At 35.9% G+C, this 23,601-nt stretch overlaps 1 protein-coding gene across 2 annotated transcripts in view; it reads right to left on the reverse strand.

Moving 5' to 3' along the window:
* LOC105220136 (hemicentin-1) overlaps positions 1-20,683 on the reverse strand; it is a 54,830-nt gene extending 34,147 nt beyond the window's left edge. Inside the window, exon 1 of one of the 2 annotated variants that reach the window (XM_054231381.1) lies at positions 20,305-20,683. Coding sequence is in view for 1 of the 2 variants with exons in the window: in XM_054231380.1 (XP_054087355.1) it covers positions 5,516-5,564 (49 nt within the window). In the remaining variant the exon portion in view is untranslated. Of the gene's footprint in view, positions 1-5,515; positions 5,836-20,304 lie in introns of those variants that run through there. The other variant, XM_054231380.1, reaches the window with a different exon arrangement.
* Positions 20,684-23,601: the final 2,918 nt, after the last annotated feature.

Consider the following 23,601-nt stretch of genomic DNA (forward strand, 5'->3'; position numbering starts at 1 on the left):
TAATTTAAAAACCACCAACACTTAGAAAATGACTGCTGCTAAGTATAAAGTAAGCAATAATACTATTTCACGAATGAAAGTCAGTAAGAGCAATACAAAATGGGATTGTTAGCGGACCTGTCCTGCTTTCTAAAGCACAGGAATTTGCTTTAAAATTAAATTAATTAATTTCGTGCCGGACTGTAGTTGGTTGCGGTGCCAGCGAAATATAGTTAACTTCTCTAAAATTTACGGAGAAACTAGCGAAAATAACGCAACAAGTGCAGATTTCTTCACCTCTAACCGTTTGCCCCATATTGTTGACAAGTTTTTCCCCGATTGCATATTTAATGCCGATGAAACTGGACTGAACTACAAAGCGTTACCAAATGGAAGCTACAAAGGCAAATATAAGAATCCAAAGGGATTCAAAACTAAAAAACAACGTCTAACATTAAAACCGCAACGTACAAACGTGCATATTGCATTGGAAAGTCGGCTAAAGCACGGTCTTTTAAGGGAAAATAGCTACAAGCCTCTACATACACAAGCCTCTTTTGAGTTCAACACCACCAAGAGTGTTCGCCATGGACAGGAAAAGGTGATAATCACTTGTCGCTATGTCCGGGCTATGTGGTGGATGCGATAAAACCTCCCATCCGAGCTCCCGTAGCTTCTGACGAGTCACCAACGAAGTGTGTCGTCAGGCGTTGTCCTGGTGGAACACTACACCCTTCCTGTTGGCCAATTCTGGACGCTTCTGGTCGATCGCCTGCTTCAAGCGGTCCAGTTGTTCGCAGTAGATGGTAGAATTAAGCGTCTGACCATATGGGAGCAGCTCATAGTGGATGATTCCCTTCCAATCCCACAAAACACACAGCAAAACCTTCCTGGCCGTCAATCCCGGCTTGACCACTATTTGGGACGATTCACCGACATTCTACCACGACCGTTTTCGCTTGATATTGTCATATGTTATTCATTTTTCGTCGCCAGTCACCATCCGCTTCAAAAATGGTTCGAGTTCGTTCCGTTTCAGCAGCATATCGCAGGCGGTGATTCGGTCCAGAAGGTTGTTTTGCGTCAAATCATGCGGAACCCTAACATCAAGCTTTTTTTTGTGTATCGAGCCTTCTGCAGATGGTTTAAAATGGTTTAGTGACTAACTCCCATTTCCTGGTCGATGTCACATGCCGGTCTAACTCGATGTTTTACATGATTTGATCGGTATTCGTCGTCACAGGTCTGCCGACGGCTGGCTTATCCATGGTGTCGTTTTCACCGCTCTGAATCGTCGAAATAATATAATAACAGAATGGATTGGATGACGAGTATTATTTGGAAAAAATTCTAATAGATTTGAATCAAAGTCTTCAAAGAGATAAAAAGCAGATATTTCTGATTGTTGACAATGCTCCTTGCCACAATACAGATGCGAAATTCTAAAACATTACAATTGAATTTTTGGCACCAAATACAAATACAAGTGGCACTTATACAGCCACTTGATCAAGGTATCATCCACTCATTTAAAACGGAATATCGACAAATCCTAATAAAAAAAACAAATTTCTGCGTTAGTTTAATTCTTGAAATCACTCACTGTTTTGGATGCTATCAACAATTAGTAATTGTTTCAAAAAGGTAGATTTCGTATTCAAGTTGATAGAAGTTAAAAGTAAAATGTTTCATTTCAGGCAGGCATTGACAAAATTCAAGGTACAGTTGAGATTGTAGCTACTGAAGGTGAAAACTATGAATGGTGCAAACTTGATAACGAATATGTACATTCAATGCGACAATGAACTTGTATGGTCACTTCCTCTCCTCTGCTTCCACCAGCGGGTACTACATCTCTTTCCAAGCTGAAGCGCTTTCGTAATTCGAACAACATGACCTAGCTAACGTAGCCTCTGTCTTTTTATTCGCTGAACTATGCCAGTGTCGTCGTATAGCTCATCGTTCCATCATCTGCGGTATTCGCACTTGCCAATGTTCAAAGGACCATAAATCTTCCACAAAACCTTTTTCTCGAAAACTCTTAGTGCCGTCCCATAGGATGTTGACATCGTCCATGCTTCTGCACCATAAAGCAGAACGGAATGATAAGGGACTTGTAGAGTTTGGTTTTGGTTCATCGAGAGAGGACTTTAACATTTAAATGTCCACTCAGTCCAAACTAGCATTTGTTGGTAAGAGCGATTCTGCGTTGGATTGCGAGGCTAATATTTTTGGTTTTGTTGATGCTGGTGATGGCTGGAGGTGGGGAAAGGGTCATATTCAGAACTTCACGCAAGAAAGTATCAAGACTCAAGCAGCTCACGACTTCCGGTCCGGGTGTCATGATGAATAGTGACTCCCCTGGTCTCTATCTCTCTCCCCTGGCAGTCATTTTGCCAGGGGAAATACGACAGTGGAGAGACGTTTTCATGAAAAATTTAATTGTTTTAATTGACTGAATTATTTTTTTGGTTAATTATTTATTTCACTTTAATTATCACAGTATTAGTAAATTAGGACAATAAAGACAAACTCAGGTAGATACATAAAAAAATCGGGACAAAAGTTAATTTTAAAAAATATATGAAATAAACAAACTAATTTCGTTTTTTTATTTAACAATACTTAATTTTAATTATTTTACGTCCGATTGAACTTAGTTTGGGTTTGGTATCTCATACAAAAAATATATGTATTGTCCGAAAGTTAAATAAAAAGTAGCAATGGGACAAGTCAGAGGAGAGACTTTTTTAGACTTTGTAAGGAATTTCAGAAAAAATTGGGTTAATTATGCAGTAAGTTGTAATGTTATTTAATACATTACATTAATACGATGTGATTCATTTAAAAAAATAGCAACATATAGGACAAAAACAATACTTTAAGCTAATTGCCGCACAAGTTACCTCTTATCGTAAAATCACCCTGATATGGAATTGATTGCGTATATGCATATGGTTTAAACGAATTCCGCTTATTTGCAAATACCGCATATAAACCACAATTGCATATAACCGATATCTTCTGTTGTTGAAAAATCACATTTTATTCAACTTTAGCTATTCAAATTCCGAAAAGTATAAAATGCTTTTATAAGTTATACCCACACTTAGCCATTCTTTAATTTTAATTTGCTGGAAAAATATCCTTTTGTACAAGTTTTTAAATACAGATCTAACAAGCAAGGATGGCTAAGTTCGGGTGTAACCGAACATTTTATACACCCGCAATTTATTTATTTAATTTTATTAATATAACACACAGCTTGACCCACATATTCGTCATATATATGTTACAAAGTCCATTGAAAGTTTAAAAACCCTAATATTAGGTATATGGGAGTTAGGGGAAGTTATGACCCGATTTCAATCATTTTTGGCACGGAGACATATTATTAGAAGAAAACTTTTCCGTCAAAATTTCTTCAAAATATCTGAGAAATATACCTATATTTTCGGTAAAAAATTTATTCGAAGCTCTGAGGTTCTCATGTTCGATATATGGGGCCTTGAAAACTTATTTTCCGATTCCGACGATTTTTAAAAGGGCGATGCCACACTATAAATTCATATATTGTAAAGTAAACAATTCAGATCGACTTCAAAGTTCTGGTATATGCCCACCCACCCGATCCGAGCCCTATGCACTATGAATGTGTGAGTGTGAGTGAGTGTGTGTGACGTCACACACATGTGTTACCAATTTTTCACATATAGGGGGAGAATGTTGCAAGTGTGCAACAGCAGATGTGGCAGATATTCAAATGTACTGACAGTTAAATGTGTGTGTGTACTGGCCGCGCATGCGTTGATGGCTAGAATTCTCAACCTTTCTGTGAAACAAAAACAGATTTCTTTCGCGATCGGATGTTTAAAAAAATCATCTTCGATTTTATATCGATATATCCGCGATCGGATCGGATGATTGCCAATATATATCCGATCGCATGTCCGATTTCGGACTCAGTAAAAAAAAAACATAGCGACCAAAAAACCAAAAATTCGGCAGCAAGTGGGTAGGGAAAAGAAACGACTCTACAGACTTTCCATGTTATAGCTTCAGTAGTGAACGAGATATGTACAAAAAACTTAACAAGGGGCGAGATTACGTCCACTTTCCCAAAAAAAATACATTCAAATATGTCCCATCCTAGTACGATCCTTTGCACTAAATTTTACTTTCATAGCTTAATTTATGGGTTAGTTATAGGTTTTCGGTTATCGCCATTTTGTGGGCGTCTCAGTGGTCCGCTTTCGCCCATCTTCGAACATAACTTTCTTATGGTGCCAATAAATGCGGGTACAAGTTTCACGGACGGACGGGCAGGCAGACATCCGGATTTCAACTCTACTCGACATGCTGATCACTTTGTTATATATAACCCTATATCTGACTATTTTAGTTTGAGGACCTACAACCAACCGTTAGGTGGGTGGTTTAATCCGAACCCTTTTGCACAATGGATTTAGGGAAGGATTAAATATATTTGTGCACAATAGTATTAAGATACTTAAGTAAAAGTATATGAAAATCTACTAGACAATATAAACGGTGTATTTATGTTGTATATATTAGGGCAAGGGGAAGTCGGGACTTATTCCATTTCCAACTGAAATTAGTTTGAGAACATATTTCCAAGCAATTTTATTAACGTAACTCACTTTTGATTGGTGGTTAGGGGAATGTTGAAGCGTTTTAATTCATTCTTAACACCATAATTACTAATAAAAGATGTTAATTTCATTAACATAGTTTACAGATTGACCGTTCCTTCGGTTAAAAGTAATAATTACTGGGGTCCTCACACTCGGTATCTGGATAAGTTATGGTTGAGGACCCCAGTATTTACTGAGATATATGGTTAGGCCTAAAAGTAGGCGGTACCAATTTTCATATGGAGTCACAATCAGCCTTTGTCGTTCAAAAATTACCGCAAATTTTAATGATTCTGACGTTTTTAAACATTTTTTATATTTTATTCAGCATAAGTTTGGTATGGTGGTGATAAAACCTATTAGAGGTAGGTACCGCGCACAATTTAAAAAAAAAAATAATCGGAGATGTTTATCTTACAAAAATCCTATGTATTAAATAAATTCATTTTATATTTTTTACAAATTATATTAAAAGTTATTAAAAAGTGATATTTTCCAAGACGAGCTTTTTCGGAAACAATTTATCAATTTACTCCTTCGATATGTAATAATAGCAATATAAGTAAAGTTGAAATATTTGCACTAGATAATTATATTTACTATGTATGCACTTAATCGCAAATATTAAATCGCGATAAATTTTTTCTTTGAGTTGCCTTGAACTTGACCTGCCGTAACAAGTGTGTGTGTATGTATACGTGTAATTTATGAATATTACATACATATATATATGTATGTCAATCTTTCTTTGGTTAGTGATATAGTGTTGGCTGAAAACTTGTTTAAATTTACCAATATTTCTAAGTTAGAGTTTTCATAATCAATGCACTTCCATTTTAAATACATGCCTATGTACTTTATATATATACTGGTACACATACACATAATAATTCTAGAGAATTCCCGAGCACGTCCGATACTTCGTTGCATATGAACCACCTCTAATATGGGCCAGCAGTTACGAACAAGTGCGCTTACTACACATACACCGTTATTTCTCACTATTCTCTATACTTGGGCACCAAGCCGTTCGTTCACTCTTCTTGATGAAGTGCTGAAAATAAGTATCCTTTACACTTTTTGGTGTGATGCACTCCGACATTTCGATCTGTGAACCCGACACACGCACAAAGAGTGTGGAGCCATCATGAACACTATACGTTTCGCGGGCGATATGATGTTGATGTCGCTATGGCTGCAGCATCCACAAAACTGCGCCACACGAAACGATTTTCATTTATTTTAAGCCAGGAAAAATAAAATATACTAGAATTGTGGGTCTATGTACGTCCGCATGCCACAAAATCGCTCTTATAACAGTAGAGTAAAAGTTTTGTGACAAGTGTTAAAGTGGTGAGAGCCTTTAACATTGCCATTGTCCTAATCTGTTAAACTTTATAATCACTGTTATGTTTACTCTTGGGTTGGCAGATATGTATCTGGCATATGTACATATCTATGTATATATGTACGTATGAACTTGTATGAATGTTCATTTCGCTAACACTGGACCAATAACAGAAAAAGTAGTATAGACAAGGAGATTAGCAAAATTAAACTGTGACATGCATACAGACATTGTAAGTGTGTATTTTTACAAGACAGGTCAAATTAACAATGTTTTTTGATGAGGCATTAGAAACGGAAGGGTTCTGCGGCTAATTCACATAAATAAAACCGAACTCTTTTGTATAGTACTAATTAAGAGGCCGCCATAATGTGGTTTCAGTATACATTAATGTTACATATTTTAATTTTATTCTAATATTTCTGAATTTTATTTGGGTGGTACATTCGTGCAATGCGGACCGTCGGAGAATCTTGATGTAACAAACGGATAGCAAGTATTCTCAATTATAATACCGGCCAACGCTAATGTGCTACAAAGGTAATTGAATTTGCTCCTTTTATTATATTTGAATTGCTAACAAGCAACAGTTGCCGCTTTGGGTGAAATTAACTTATTGCTTATACATAAAATTGAATATGCCATAAGTGTGTATTATCTTATGTACGAATAAATACATTCACGAATCAACAATTCGGAAATTGTATTGTTGGAATTGTTTCCCAAAAGGCAATTTGATTGTTAGAAATCTGGCAGTAAATACCATTTAAGCTGGCAAATTATATCCATATGCGCAAGGTGTTAAGGTCGAAGGTGCTTTTTAACTAACTAGGTAGGAAACGGAAAAGTGTCTGCCGATATTTATGTGATGTATGTGATTGGCGTTGCAACCATTTAGCCGGTTATAGCCGAATCGACGATAGTGCGCCACCTCTCTCTCTCCTTCGCAGTTCGGCGCCAGTTGGAGATCCCAAGTGTAACCAGGTCGCTCTCCACCTGGTCCCTCCAACGGAGTGGAGGCCTTCCCCTTCCTCCCGCGGGTACTGCATCGGACACTTTCAGGGCTGGAGTGTTTTCGTCCATTCGGACAACATGACCTAGCCAGCGTAGCCGCTGGCTTTTTATTCGCTGAACTATGTCAATGTCGTCGTATAACTCGTACAGCTCATCGTTCCATCGTCTGCGGTATTCGCCGTTGCCAATGTTCTGAGGATCATAAATCTTAAGCAAAATTTTCCTCTCGAAAACTCCTAGTGTCGTCTCATCTGATGTTGACATCGTCCAAGCTTCTGCACCGTAAAGCAGGGAATGATAAGCGACTTGTAGAGCTTGATTTTGGTTCGTCGAGAGAGGACTTTACTGTTCAATTGCCTACTCAGTCCAAAGTAGCACCTGTTGGCAAGAGTTATTCTGCGCTGGATTTCGAGGCTGACATTGTTCGTGTTGTTGATGCTGGTTCCCAGGTATACGAAATTATCTACGACCTCGAAGTTATGACTGTCAACAGTGACGTGGAAGCCAAGACGCGAATGCGCCGACTGTTTGTTTGATGACAGGAGATATTTCGTCTTGTCCTCATTCACCTCCAGACCCATTCGCTTCGCCTCCTTATCCATGCGGGAAAAAGCAGAACAAACGGCGCGGTTGTTGCTTCCGATGATATCAATATCATCGGCGTACGCCAGGAGCTGTACACTCTTGTAAAAGATTGTACCTTCTCGGTTTAGCTCTGCAGCTCTTATAATTTTTTCCAGCATCAGGTTAAAGAAGTCGCACGATAGTGAGTCACCTTGTCTGAAACCTCGTTTGGTATCGAACGGCTCGGAGAGGTCCTTCCCAATCATGACGGAGCTTTTGGTGTTGCTCAACGTCAATTTACACAGCCGTATTAGTTTTGCGGGGATACCAAATTCAGACATCGCGGCGTAAAGGCAACTCCTTTTCGTGCTGTCGAAAGCAGCTTTAAAATCGACAAAAAGGTGGTGTGTGTCGATCCTCTGTTCACGGGTCTTCTCCAAGGTGAATATCTGGTCAGTTGTTGATTTTCCAGGTCTAAAGCCACACTGATAAGGTCCAATCAGTTCGTTGACGGTGGGCTGTTAAAGGAGGATGGGATCATGTGTAGAAGTTCACGCAAGTGAGGAAAGTTTTTGATTGTCATTCACTTGGGAGTGGCCAGAAACGATTCTTCTCCACATGGTTCAAGCAGCTCACGACTTCCGGTTTTAGACCAAGTATCCTCTGGGTAGCCAACAGACATCCGTTTGAAGGCGAGCTAAAGTGAGAAGGCGAAGCCCGCTTATGCGGTTGTGCGTAGGGCTTGTGACCCACCACATAAAAACGAAGTACCAATGAAAAATCTACGAAAGCCGATATTTATACTTTGTTAAATATAAGCTAATTTAAGGTTGAAGACAAAATGTATATTGGATCAGCTGTTACTCCTATCAATCAGAATCCTATAGAGTTTGGGTTGACACGAATAATGTGCTTCCAGAGTTGTGTAAACAGGCAACATATAATAACATATTAACCCGAGTGAACGACTGATTTCTAAACCCAGAGCAACTTCACGCAGAAGAAAAAACGAAAAACCTCTTGACATTGAAAATTTTCCAAGCTGTTGTTTTTAAATTTTGTTATTTATTGAAAAACTTTAACTTTAACAACTTTAACAGACAGATAAAGCTAAGAGAAATAAGACGTACTAACTACTATATTTCATTTCATTTCATAGGGATGATTTCAATTAATTTTGGCATTATAATTGAGAAAAATATTACAAATAACCATTTTTGCCACCCAATACAGGGGTCAAAAGTTTACGACAAATCTCTTTCCAACATTCATGGACTGAAAACCCAACATAAACAAGCCGTAATCCCAATTTTTTTTCATACAATGTTCAACGATACAATTAAGATAAAATATTTGGAAAAATAATTCCCTTCATTTCTTTCAGGAATTCAATATTGTCAAAATACATAAAAAAGAACTGAAAATCACACCAAAAAGGTTACGTACATTCCTTGTTTAAAACTATTCAATTGCTTAATTGATGTTTTAGGACAATTTTAACAATTTGTGAAACGATAAAGTGTATAGTCGAAATGGGGCGTGGTCGTGGGTTCCCTGTGAGACTCTGAAAAATTATCTTAGGCTTGTATTTAAGGGGGAATGGAGCACGTGCAATTGGTCGAATGATTTACAAACCGCGATCGAGTGAGCAGACGATAATTGAAACATATGAAAAGTCCGCAATTTTATAGGTAAAACCAAGTTAAGGTCGTTCAAAAATGTTGTCACCACAACAACAATTCAACTTCCTCCAAAAAAAAACAAAATGTGCGTAAACTTTTTTGACCACTGTAAGTCAACTTAAGTTAGGATTTGAAATTTTATTATGGACTCTCATAGTCCGATTCCACCCATTTCCAAACTATAATATAAGGATGTCCATTGGTACTTCATCTAAAAGATGGCATCTTATTAGAGTATCGTAGTTAAATTTATAATGTTTATGTATGTTTACATTTCATTCTGCCAGAATATTTTCATGAACGATCTGTAATTTAAAGAATAAAACTTCAAAAAAGGACAAAATTACGAAAATCCAGCAAAAACAACTTTTTTCTAAACTGAATTATATGAAATAACACATTGTATTCCATTTCAAAATTTGAAAGATACTATTTAAGAAAAAACACTAGTATTATTCAAAGTATTGCCCATCTTAAGCTTTAACATGTTCCCATCTTTCAAGCAATTTGGGGATTCCATCCCAAAGGAACACTGTTACCTGTTCTGATTTGAAGGGCGTTCTGCATCGAACGGAAGAAAGGCTAGCCGGAAGAGGCTAGGTCGCTGTTGTAAATAGTTTTAAACCATCTAGTGTTCATTCGTCCATCTTAAGCTTAATATGTTTCCATATTTCTTGCAATTCTTTTCCTAAAAGTGCTGCGCAAACTTGGCAGCCATGAATGTATGTATGTATCATGTTACATTGAGGAGACATGCAAAATCTTTATTACCTTCAATTCAATTCGTCTAGTGTTTGGTAACAATCTTCGTCGAATGACGACATTACATTCGATCAGCTAAAGCATGTTCACCATAAACGTCCACCAAAATACCGTAACTTTCGACTGAGGTTCTCTTTATATTGAAGTAAAGAAGAAGAACTTCCCGCAAAAATACTGTTTAGTTACAAAGTTCGATATATTTGAGTTAAAAAAAAGTATGGTTGTATACGCTTCAGATTAATGACATATGCTGAAAAGTATGCACAGCTTTCCAACGCATGGTCGTATTATAAATAATATTATTTTATTTAACAATTACATACATAAGTATACATAAGTAAATATGACCCCGTACGAGCAAGAGCATACATATTTTGAGTAGCAAATAATAATGCAAGAGCATTTAAGGAATAACAACTGAACAGTTTTTACATGACGACAGGGACAATAAGAGTAGAATTATTGCTATTTTGCATACCAAAATTTTTGTCGGATACATAACTGTGAGTTATCGCCCACTCACGTCAGGAATTTACATATTGTTAAGAAACGCTTTCTCATTAAAGGAGGAACTACACTATTAGTATCTTCGTGTGTTTAAGTCACCCCTGAGGGTGACACTAAATTCTTTCGTCCTTAAGATGCTTTCTAAATTCTACCCCACATATGACACAATAATTTGGAGAATTCGCTATTTAAAAGTATAAAACGTTGTACGTGCGCAAGTAGATAAATACACTGTGATTTCAGTGATACCTGATTTTGTAATTACAATTAACTAATTAATAAATTTTGGGTATATTTAACTGCTTTTGTAATCACCGCACACAAAATTATCGAAATCGCACCTAAAATTGTTACTGTAATGCCGAACTGCTATTGCTACTGAACTGTGATTGCTATCGAACTGTGATTGCTACTGAACAGTGATTGCTACTTTTCGAACTGTGATTGCTACTTTTCGAACTGCTATTGCTACTGAACTGTGATTGCTACTGAAGTGAGATTGCTACTTTTCGAACAGCTATTTCTTCATTGATCGAATTGGAATCACTGAACTGCTATTGCTAAAGTGATTGAATTATAATTACTGAATTCCTAAATGTACTGTGATTGAACAAAAGCACTGAACTTCTCTATAGCTACTGTGATCGAACTCAAATTGCTAAACTGCCATTGCTATTGTAAATCACTGCTATTTACAAAAATTTATCACAGTTGCTATATGCGATTTTTCAATCTCAGTGAATAAATCAGTGAATCAGTGAAAATCAGTGGTAGTGAAATATCACTTATCACTAGTATCTATAAGGTAAGTTAGATTAGTTTTGGTGATTGCCTGTCGACGTACCTACCCCTTTGGAAGACCCATTGACATACCCCCAGGGACTGGAATCTCCTCACACTATTATGTCCTCTTTGCTCCACCCTGTGGTTTTGATAAAATTAAATAATTCAAATAGTTTGATATGTGAACAAATCGCCACACCATCGAGGAAACCGCTTCCGAAAGTTGTGATTCCTTTCCTGTATAGAGCCTTACATCCACATTGAAGATGTTTTACAGCATATTTTTTCTTTCTGGAATATTGTGTTTTCTTGTAAACCTCACTCAGTTATACTTGCACTTAAGATTTATTGGCAAAACTATATAATATATTAAATGAAATAAATCGATGAGCGAGATTTGTATCATTTAATATTGTTGTTGGTGAGGTTATTTTGGAATTTACCTCTAACCGTCACATCATCAGCGTATGTTGTGCCCTCCTTGAGGTGTGCTTTTAACCAGTTTTTAAGTAGTAATGAGGAAAGACTAATTGGCCTTAAATCTTTTGGACTAATATGAGAGCTTTTGCCAGCTTTTGATATGTGTACAATCTTTACTTTCCTCCATAACGAAGGAATATGGCTTAGTTGCAGTGTCGCCTTGAGAATGGTTCTTAACCAAACCGTTTTGTGACTAAACGATTTTTGTAATTGAGCCGGGAATATACAGTAAGGACCCGGCAATTTCAAAGGCTTTATTGCCCAGCGTACAGTATCTTATCATACTATATCTACAGTGTTATTTATATTTCTACTTTTGTATGTAGTGCGTACTCAGCATTATGGTTCTCTGAGCTGCCCGGGATGTGGGTATCCCTTAGTAGCTTTATGTACAGACTTTGCTCTTACCTTTCTTAGACTAGACGGCACTACCGTGGTCTCAATTTCATCACATAAAGATTTTACTCGTATTTCGGTTTTGGTACATTCATTTATCAACTGCAGTCTTTCTGTGTTTTTTTAAGTCAATTCTTATGCTTGTCGATAAGATTCCGTGATTGCATATTGGTAAACTAAACTAAACATTTTATTTGGAAACATATCCATTTACTATGTACATATGTGATTTTGTTATTCTGGTTACATGTTTCTGTGTTTTATAATGTGAACAGAAGTCTTAATAGACGACGCCGATGCTGATAATATTAAGTCTAGTATAAAGAACTTTATTATTTTTGTTATTGTAATAATAAATTACATTATTTAGAATGATCCGATTTATTTCAAATATACACAGTTTTGTTCAACAACTTGTTGAGATTTAAGATGATTTAATAATGTCACTTTTATAGAAACCCTTGTTGCTATTGGTAAAAAGCTGGGGAGTATATTTTTAAAATATTCTCTTGAGACAAATTAGACAGGACCAGGTAATAACCATTTGGTGCTGCTATGGACTATGAAGTGCATGTAAAAGAACCTCCCAAAAAAGCTTTCTTTCTGTTCTTAAAGGAAAAAGGCTATATTGCTGACGTAGCAACTTGTTTTGAAAAAAGACGAATAACTTACATCACACATGTTACCTTCATATTTTCATATGAACTGATTTTTTATTTATTTTGTGATGTTATTTGTTTTTCTTTTGTTATTATACTATACTAGTTTACTAAATAAATTTGTTCATGAAGGAATGATACTTTGCCAACTGGCCGATTAATCGGCATCGGTTTCGGTTAAGAATTTGGTATCGGTCATACACTAATATGGATAGCTCGTCTAACATATCCAATAAATTATTTCTGTTTATCTTCCAATTTATTAGGACTATTCCAAGACCGGAGCAATAGCATGTAGAGACCAAGGTTGTAATCTGGTAACCGATGTCCAGGACATACTGGGATTATGGAGGGACCTGCTGAATGGCAGTGAAAGTACAACACCAGGAGATGGCGAACCCCATTCCCCAATCGATGACGATGGAATAGATGTTCCATTACCCGATCATGAAGAAATTGAAATAGCAATTACCCGCCTGAAGAACAACAAAGCGGCGGGTCCGATAGAATACCGGTCGAGCTATTCAAATACGGCGGCTAAGAACTGATAAGGTGCATGCATCAGCTTCTTTGCAGAATATGGTCGAAAGAAAGCATGCCTGATGATTGGAATCTCAGTGTGCTCTGCCCAATCCATAAAAAGGGAGATCCCACAATCTGTGCCAATTACCGTGGGATAAGCCTCCTAAATATCGCTTATAAGATTCTATGGAGGGTACTGTGTGAAAGACTGAAGCCCACCGTCAACAAACTGATAGGACCTTATCAGTGTGGCATTAGACCAGGAAAATTCACAACTGACCAGATATTAACCATGCGTCAAATCTTGGAGAAGACCTGTGAAAAGAGGATCGACTCACACCACCTTTTTGTCGATTTTAAAGCTGATTTTGACAGCACGAAAAGGAGCTGTCTTTATGTCGCGATGTCTGAAATTGGTATCCCCGCAAAACTAATACGGCTGTGTAAGTTGACGTTGAGCAACACCGCAATAGCAATAGCTCCGTCATGATTGGGAAGGACCTCTTAAGGTGACTCACTATCGTGTTACTTCCTTAACTTAATGTTGGAAAAAAATATACGAGCTGCAGAGCTAAATAGAGAAGGTACAATCTTCTATAAGAGTGTACAGCTACTGGCGTACGCCGATGATATCATTGGAAACAACACACGTGCTGGATAAGGAACCGAAGCGAATGGGCTTGGAGGTGAATGAGGACAAGACGAATTATCTCCTGTCATCAAACAAACAGTCAGCGCATTCGCGTCTTGGCTCCCACGTCACTGTTGATAGTCATAACTTTGAAGTCGTAGATAATTTGGTATACCTGGGAACCAGCATCAACAACACCAACAATGTCAGCTTTGAAATCCAGCGCTGAATCACTCTTGCTAAGAGGTGCTACTTTGGACTGAGTAGGCAATTGAAAAGTAAAGTTCTCTCTCGACGAACCAAAGTCAAACTCTACAAGTCCCTTATCATTCCCGTCCTGCTTTATGGTGCAGAAGCTTGAACGATGTCAACATCAGATGAGACGGCTCTTGGGGTTTTCGAGAGAAAGGTTTTGAGCAAAATTTATGGTCCTCAGAACATTGGCAACCGAATACCGCATACGATGGAATGATGAGCTGTACTACGACATTGACATAGTTCAGCGAATAAAAAGACAGCGGCTGCGTTGGCTAGGTCATGTTGTCTGAATGGACGAAAACACACCAGCTCTGAAAGTTCGATGCAGTACCCGCCGGAGGAAGCCGAGGAAGGGGAAGGCCTCCACTCCGTTGGAGGGGCCAGGTTGAGAGCGACCTGGTTACACTTGGGATCTCCAACTGGCGCCGAACTGCGAGGGAAAGAAAGTAGTGGCGCGCTTTCATCGATTCGACTATAACCACCAAAACTGTTTCAACGCCAATCACATCACAACTTATGGTGATCAGTCCAAATACTAAAGGAGTTTTTTTATCAGAAGAGTCCATGCCCAACCCTTCGGATTCTGCAATAGCATTAACCATGTTATTAATGAAGCTACAAAACAACACTGTGTTTGAATAATCTAAAACGGCTTTAATTATATATAAAACGGTTTCTAATACTATGTTCGGGCTGACATTGAAAACATGTTTTCATAGAAAAAATGGGTTTTCGTTCTAAGACTTGTATTTTCAGTCCTGCAAAATCTGTCAAACTTACATTCCACCTATTATAATTTATGCCTAGTTTAATCGATATAATTGGAATGCATAATTTGTCATCTCTAAATTGTCAGATAATAATTGTTTAAATTTTCAAAAAAATGGAGAAAGAACAAAAGTATAAAAAAAAGAAGTTCGTGGGGTGAGATTAAAAAAGCGCTCCTAATTGAATTGTGGCAAAATAATGTGTGTGCTCTTCGCGGGCCCGGAAAAAATAGCCGCATTTTAGAGGAAATGGTAGTGGAGTTGCAGCAACAAAGAGGGCCTTTCACAGCGGCCGAAATTAAAAATCTTTTTTGCAAGGCAAAGGTGCTGGGTAGTAACAGTCTCTATCAATTCTCTTTAAAAATTATCGATGCGAAAGATATTTATCTGGTATTAAATATTCTAAAACTTACTATTCTCGTTGCTCAAAATTTAAACAAACAAATAGATATGAGAACTGTCAATGAAAACGCATCGAAAACACATGTGTCGGTCAGAACGACTTTTGTACCACAATCACCAAATTGTGTTTTCAAGATGTTTTCAATGTCGGTCGGAACGTGGTACAATGGTTTGAATTCTAACGCTAATTCTGCAACTAAGTTTAACGAGTGTGCAAAATACGGTATGTGACATCCTTTTCCAAATGCAAAGTTTACTGCTTTTGTCATATTGGTAGCATTATCTGTAGCATTTGTTAATATTTTAGTTTAATTAATACCCCAATCTTCGAATGTCTTCAAACTTTACTCGCTTATATATTCAGATGTCTGCCTTTTAACTAGTTCATAGACACCAATAGTTAAAGAATTGTGTTTTAAAGCAAGTTCCTAACGAGATTTATCCAACAAAGACATTGATGCATCGGATAAAAACATCGATGCATCGGAAATATCAACCATCATTCGAAACATCGAAATTAAGCGATGTATCAGATTAAAAAATCGATGCATATCGGCCATCACTAATTCCAATGACTCTCTGCACGTCATTGTAAAATTTGTCTACCAACTGATTTTTGTGCCACCTAGAAATAAAGGAGTTAGATATGGGGTTATATCTATACTACTATTATAAAGAGAAAGAATTGTATGAATGTTTGTAATGAATAAACTCAAAAACTACTTTGCCGAGTTCAAAAATTCTTTCACCAATGGAAAGCTACATTCAACCCGAGTAACTTAGGCTATATTTATTGCTAGAATCACAACTTTCTGGAAATAGTTCCCAGGTGAGGTTATCAAAAAGACTCCGTGATGGAGAATCTTAATCTGAAACTGAAAACCTTTTTGCAAGTCATTCACTTCGGATCAGAGATCTGCATTGAGTAATAATGAAATTAGTGCACAAACTCATGAGCCAAACAAATTGGTGTAAATGAGTACTAATACAAATATCAAAAATGACAAAGACTCATTTCCACCAAACCAAAAAAAACTCATAGTAATTCTACACTTATATGTGCCGTCAATTTATGACTCAAACGAGCGTATATTAAAAATTTCATTTTACTCACTTGTTCATTGGTCACGATGAAAATAAACTTGAATGAGCTCGCTACACTGATCGGCATGAGTGGAATTGTGACTTCGTAGCTGAGCACGAAAGCCAAGATACCCAGTGAGAACTTCGTCACATTACATGTTTCATTATTTCATTGAACATGTATTTTCGTGCGTCTTTATTTATTTTCAATACATTACTATTAAAAAAAATATATTAGAACCTAAAAGTATTAACTTTACTGTCATTAATTAACTTAAAACATCAAATGTAATACACGACATCAAAGAACAAAACACATCGTTATTCATTTCCCGCAGTGCACTTTTGCCTAGCGGCGGCACAGCCTTCGTCAGTTTTACTTTGATCCTATTCGTATGACTTTATTTATTTAGCTATACTATTGGTGGTATGGCTCATTTTTGTTTAACTTGACTGAATTATTGGCTCATGAGACAATTGAGCACTTCAACGATACGTATGAAGAGAAACTTACTCATTTTTCATTCTCTCGCTTTGTGTGCTGTGCGTAAATGTGTTTTAGTGGATCTTTGTGTTTGATGATTTTTGACTTATATGCACTAATACTATTTTTTGTGTTACTCAACCAATGACTCAAAAAAGGGAATAATTGCAGTTCTCTGCTTCGGATCACATTCGCGTGCCAGAGAGTCGATCAACGAGCGCTCGCTTGCTGAACAAAATTTCTAAACATCCCAAGTACGCGCTTGAGAGTCGAGCGTGTGCAGCGGCTTGAACAACAAAATATTAGAAATATACAAGCTCGCATTATAATCAGAGAGAAAGACAACGGACACCAAAGACTAGAGGTCGTAATCAAGTTTTAGCTTATTACAAATAAAATATAATTTCATGTTCGAATTTTTCTCATTTTACTGTTTTTAAATGAACCCAAGCAAGAACGGGAAAGTACATATATATATGTATGGGAGAGTGATAAACGTATAACTTTTGAAATGTTTGTTTAAACCCGTGGGAAGCCGGATAGGTCTGCTAGTCTTAATATATAAAAATCACGTGTCACATTGTTTGTTTTCGATGGACTCCTAAACTACTGAACCGATTTTAATGAAATTTTTAACACTGTGTGCAGTTTGGTCCAACTTGAAAGATAGGATAGTTTATAACTCTCCTTATAGTCGCATTATTTATTTATTGCAAATTATTTGTTTATTATTAGCAAAGAGCTATCCACCAGTTGGTGGCGCTAAGTGCGCTATGTTACAATAGATGGCGCTACATTTATTTCTAAATTTTCATGGATTTAGGCTGTCATAACAAAAGCTGCCACTTGCTAAAAACATTAAATGAAAATGCGTGGTTTGAAGTTTATATTATTTGGATGTGAGTAAAAATTTAGTACAAAGGATCGCACTAGAAAGCGGCATATTTGGGTGTAATTTTTTTGAGAACGTGGGTGTGGCCCCGTCCGCTTTTAAGTTTCTTGTACATTTTTCGCAAACTACTAAAGCTATATCAAGGAAACTTTCTAGAGTCGTTTCTTTCAGCCACTTCGTTATATAGTTCAAAAATGGAAGAAAGGATTATAACCACGCCCACTTCCCATACAAAGGTTATGTTGAAAACTACTTAAAATGCTTTAATTCACTAAGGAAAAACTCTAGAAACCTAAAATTTCATGGTAAAGATGGCGCAGAAGAGTTGCACTGAAATTTCAACTTTCAGTGGTCTTATTACCATATACATATATTCCGAATATGTTATTCAAATTGTGTGTTATACTAATAAAATTAAATACATAAATTGCGGGGGTATAAAATGTTCCGTTACGTCCGAACTTAGCCCTTTCTTAATTGTTTTAATTGTGATCGGCTGTGATATACAGTGGAACTTCTCTAACTCGTATCACCATAATCCACAAAAAAACTTCGAGTTATACAATTTTCATTAAAAGATATAAATTTTCAAAAAGCTGTAAAATATAGATTTATACACTGTTCTATTTATTAACTTCGCATAAAGTCTTATGTTCATACGTTAAAACATGTATTCGGTAATTTTGTTTGTTGCAGTTTGCTATTGTTTGGCTCTATAGAGAACTTCGAGTTATTGAAATTTAGTGTTTCTTACGTTTTTCGTTAGTGAGTTAACCCACAGTAATTTTCAACCTAACCTTTGTATGGGAGGTGGGCGTAGTTATTATACGATTTCAACTATTTTCATGGTGTGTGGTGGGAGAGAGAAGAGTAAGAGAGCCGACTGCAGAAAGTTTGGTTTATATAGCTTCATTGGTTTGCGAGATATATACAAATAACCGATTGTTTATAAAACGGGGAATATAGGCGTGATGCCGCCTACTTTTGGGTCAAAAACCAAAAGAACTACTCGACCAATGTCAACCGAATGTAGTACATACTATTTTCTTACGGATTGAAAATCGGTCCAGAACAGCACCCACTTGCTTTATAAGTTATAACACGAATTTATATTCCATCTGATTTGTTTACTTTACAATATACAGTAAAACTGTAAAGTTGGACGCCCTTATAATTTGGACACTCGCTCAAATTGAACAAAATGTTCTGTACCAAAATAATATATTCCAAAATATCAATATATTCACTGTTTAATTTTGACACTGTCTATCTTGGAAGTTGGAAAACATATTTCTCAATTTTTATCTATCTTGGACAATAAATTTAATATGTATGCATATTTTGATGCTATTTACTTATATTACGCAAAAATGTATTTGTATTTCGGCTTCTATGAAATTTTCCAAACGTTACAATACCGTTATTTTTGCGGAATTTTGTATGTATAAAATTTCATGAATTAGCTATGACACAATTACGCGTATTTGATTTGTGTTGATTCTGATGTTTTTTAATATTTGTTGAATTCAATGTACGTTTTTTACCCAGATTTTAAAATAAAGTAAAGAAAATGAAAACAACTAATTTCTTTATAACATGGACACTCGCTTAACTTGGACAAAAAGTTCTTAACCGCAGGTGTCCAGCTTAGAGAGGTTTTACTGTATAAGTAAAGGAAGGAAAAATCGGGCAGTAACTTTTCAAATCGCAAATCGATATTGAACATAAGGACCAATATAGCTATGAACAATTTTTATCGAAAATATCGGTGCATTCCTCAGATATTTTACAGAAATTTGGATCTTTTGATGAACATTTTCTTCTAACATTGTACCTATGTACAAAAAATTAGTCAAATCAGGTGATTAAGGTTTTCAAACTTCTAGGGGCCTTATACCGTGTATTTCAATTAACGTGTGAGATAACTTAGCTTAATTAAGTGAACATATAATCTATATTGTAGCTTGAAGGCGAAATTATTCCAGGAATTATCCCAGCCCTAATATACTATACGAGTATGTAATGATTTTCATTATTCTTGTGGACACTTAGCCAAATATATGTATGAGTCAAATGTGTGTTATTTTAATAAAATTACATAATTAAAATTCGAGAGTATAAAATATTTATAGTTCACTTTTATTAAGTACGAGAGTGATTGATCCAGTTGCTGACAAGCGAAATCGAAAATTGATTCCGAAATGCAAAAAAGTATTTTTATGTAGTTGTTTATTGTACGTGCATCAGTATATAAACCAATATATAAGTATGTGCAGTATATACTCGGATATATACTGTCTAAACCTAGTTTTCCAAATGCTGCTTTTTATTTCTGTTAAATTTTAATCAACGAAGTGCCTAATGATTTGATGGTGAATTTTCAATGAGCTAAAACACATTGAAGTTAATCAATTATTGCTCGACTCATATACTGACCTTAATTGGCATGAAGTGGCATTTGTCTTATATTGCATTGTATTTAATGGAAAAATGAACACGGAGATTCCACGTAAATATGTGCTACATATACGCAAGAATATAGTAACTGCATAGTTAAATTGTATATCGACATGACACATTTTTTAATTGCACTAATTTAAAATTTGCCTCGCGTTTTCACAAAATTTATTTTAAACTGGTTTGATATCAATATATATACACATTCTTGAAGAAAAGATTAGTTTTGTAAAGATTTTATTGCTTTTTCACCAAACCAAAAATACCCTTCTTTGGGTTATGCTAAATTGCTGCTGCACTTCGCTGCATTACGAAGACGCATATAACGTGGTTGTAGTCAAACTGAAAGCTGCGAATCCGCACTTGGCGTAGTCAATGATTCCATTATTTTGTATTTCTGACAAGAGCGAGGCCATGTTGCGTATACGACATGTTGCACGACCGCTCGCGGAAGTTGAGTTAAGCATCGGCCACAAGGAATCTGGGAGAGCAAATGGCAAATTATGTATGTATGGTATACGGGCTAGTGTTTTTTGCTTGAACGGAGTCTCGAGCGCGCTGTTAGATTTCGACTACTGTGAGAGTGATAAAAAGCATTACGCATGTTCCGCACCCCATTTTATATTATTTTGTTCGACTTATTGTTTGCGCCAAAATGCCTAAAATGTACTTTAGTTTCAGTATACTATATATGTATGTATGAATTTCAGTAAGAATACCGATAAATGTACGGTTATATATCCATTTGTAAATGTTCTATACATATCCATGTATTATATGTGTTTGAGTAATAAGGCATTGGATTTAGGAACTTCGATTAATACTGCGAACTCAAAGCAGTTATTGGTGTTGTGGTCGCACGTTTGGAAATGTCGGCTCTTATGTACTTGGTGTGTAGTATTAAATCCGCCAAATCCTTAGCGATTCATGATAATCTTTGCACTGGTACAAAACGGATTGGTTTGTTAATAAAATACTAGAAAGACTCCTCTCTGAGTCCTTCTTCTTTACAAATTATTCTTCTTGAAATCGGCCACCATGTTTGGTATGGTTTACTAATAAACCATATTTTTAATTTGTCTACATATATTCGATATATGTAAATATTTCGCAATGCGTATTATTTATCTCCAGACGAATGGTATACGTATTTATATATGAAATAAATTTATCGCAGGTTAAATTGGATGGGTATTTATTAGTTCATATTATAATAATCATATTATTTGTTGGAGTTCACCTTATTATTCTCTTAAAGGATAATTTCTATAAACTTTTTTTTTAGATTGGAAGAAAGATGGTCTTCTTGAGTTAGTCGATCTGAAGCATCAATATCTATGTAAATATAAAATGCTTGTTTTTTCCGAATAGTTTAATATTTTACTACTGGGTCTGAATATACACTTATTTATGTACATATATGCATATACATTCGTTATATATATGTAAATGCGTTCTCAGCAACTCGCACTTTATTCATTGTAGGGACATTGGTATATACATATGCTAGCCATCTATGAGTTGAAGTTCACATGGAAATAAGCTTGTGGTGCTACGTGTATATTTTATGGCTGAAGGCATTATTTTGATTGTAACGGTTATACTCGAGCATGATATCGTTATGCATTCCTAGATAAGCTCCAGTAATATCTATTGGCAAATCATCACGTGTAGTGTAAATTTTTGACCGAGCTATTGCTTCTATTCTATTTGTATGCATTTGTGCTACATTCCATTCCGCGCATACATATATACATATGTATAAAGTATAATGTACGGGTACTTTTCGATTTTGAACGTTTCACGTTGCCCAATTGCGCTTTTTGCCTCGCTTTCATTTTTTTGCTTGGCCTTCGCTTTTTATAACCGTAAGGGTACCTGCAGAGTGAACGCTCAAAGCCGAGCCGAGCGCAAAGCTGATGAATGCGAGAAATAAGCTTAAAAGTTGTGCGCATGCATTTTCATACGAAATCGCACAGGTAGCACAGAGTGGACGCTGACCGAAGCCGAGCGTTAACATGATATTTTTAGTTTAAATATTGTTAATTTTAATTAAATAAAATTAAATTTATATTTTTTTTTTATATAATTACAAAAATTAAATTTTTTTTAACTTTGGATTCAACTTTATCAAAAATATAAACGAATGTATTCGGGTATATTCAAAAAAACTTTTCGATTGTCTGTATACAAATATTAAAATCCAAAAGTACAAATTTACGTATATAATAACAAATTATTCTCGGAGTTCAGCGCTAATTCTCGCATCCACTCTACGGTACCAAAAATTGAACAGCGCTGCTCAAAATCAGCTTTACGCTGGGCTCGGGTTTGAGCGTCCACTTGCAGGCTCCCTAAATGATTATTGCGTCTTGTCTGTCTTGGTCAGATTGTTTCATTTGGAGGGAACTAGGCTCAAACAAGGTTTGCTGACACAATCACAGCTGTAGGTAACCACATTGATAACCACGATGGCAACCGCATAGGGACATATTAATCAATTATATACGTAGTAAATATTAATATATGTACATATGTATATACATCTGCAGCTATTCATATGTGTATCAATGTGAATGTGATATTGCTTATTCTGCTAGGGATGGATGGTTTATTGGTTGATTTTTCCCAAGAGAGTAAAATGTTTGCAATTGTTATATAAAAATTTAAAAAAAATAGAAAATCGATACAAAACAAAAAAGTATTTGTTTGGATTCGAATTTGTATCATATTACATATTCACTTAATATATAAGTAGAAACATATGTATATAGTCGTCACATGTGTACAATGTTTACTTGATTGATATGTTTGGCCAATAATAAAATAGTCAATAGAATGTGAACCGAAATATATTTTAAGAGGCGTCGATCAATCTACATACATACAAATATACATACGTGGGCATAAGAAACACGACAATGTTCACGGCATTAGGTTTACTTTTTTTTTGTATTAGTTGACAAAATGAGTGATAGCGAAGTCTTCATATGACAACTAAATGGTTAAATATGATTACGCTTCCACTCAAGATAAGGAAATGCGCTTTTTTTTAATACAATGTGGAATTATTACAGAAGCTTTAAAATTTTCTACTTTATCAAAATAATAATTTGCCGAGAAATATACAAAATTATCCACTTGGTAAATATTATGTTCGGCAATTTCCATTTAGATCACTAGTATGGATTCTTTAAGCGGAATCTTTAAATCTATATAGATATCGATGCAGTATATGTTAACTGAGATTGTTCTTACTATAGATAATCTAGTCGT

The sequence above is a fragment of the Zeugodacus cucurbitae genome, chromosome 5, assembly GCF_028554725.1.
Source record: "Zeugodacus cucurbitae isolate PBARC_wt_2022May chromosome 5, idZeuCucr1.2, whole genome shotgun sequence".
Lineage (NCBI taxonomy): Eukaryota > Metazoa > Arthropoda > Insecta > Diptera > Tephritidae > Zeugodacus > Zeugodacus cucurbitae.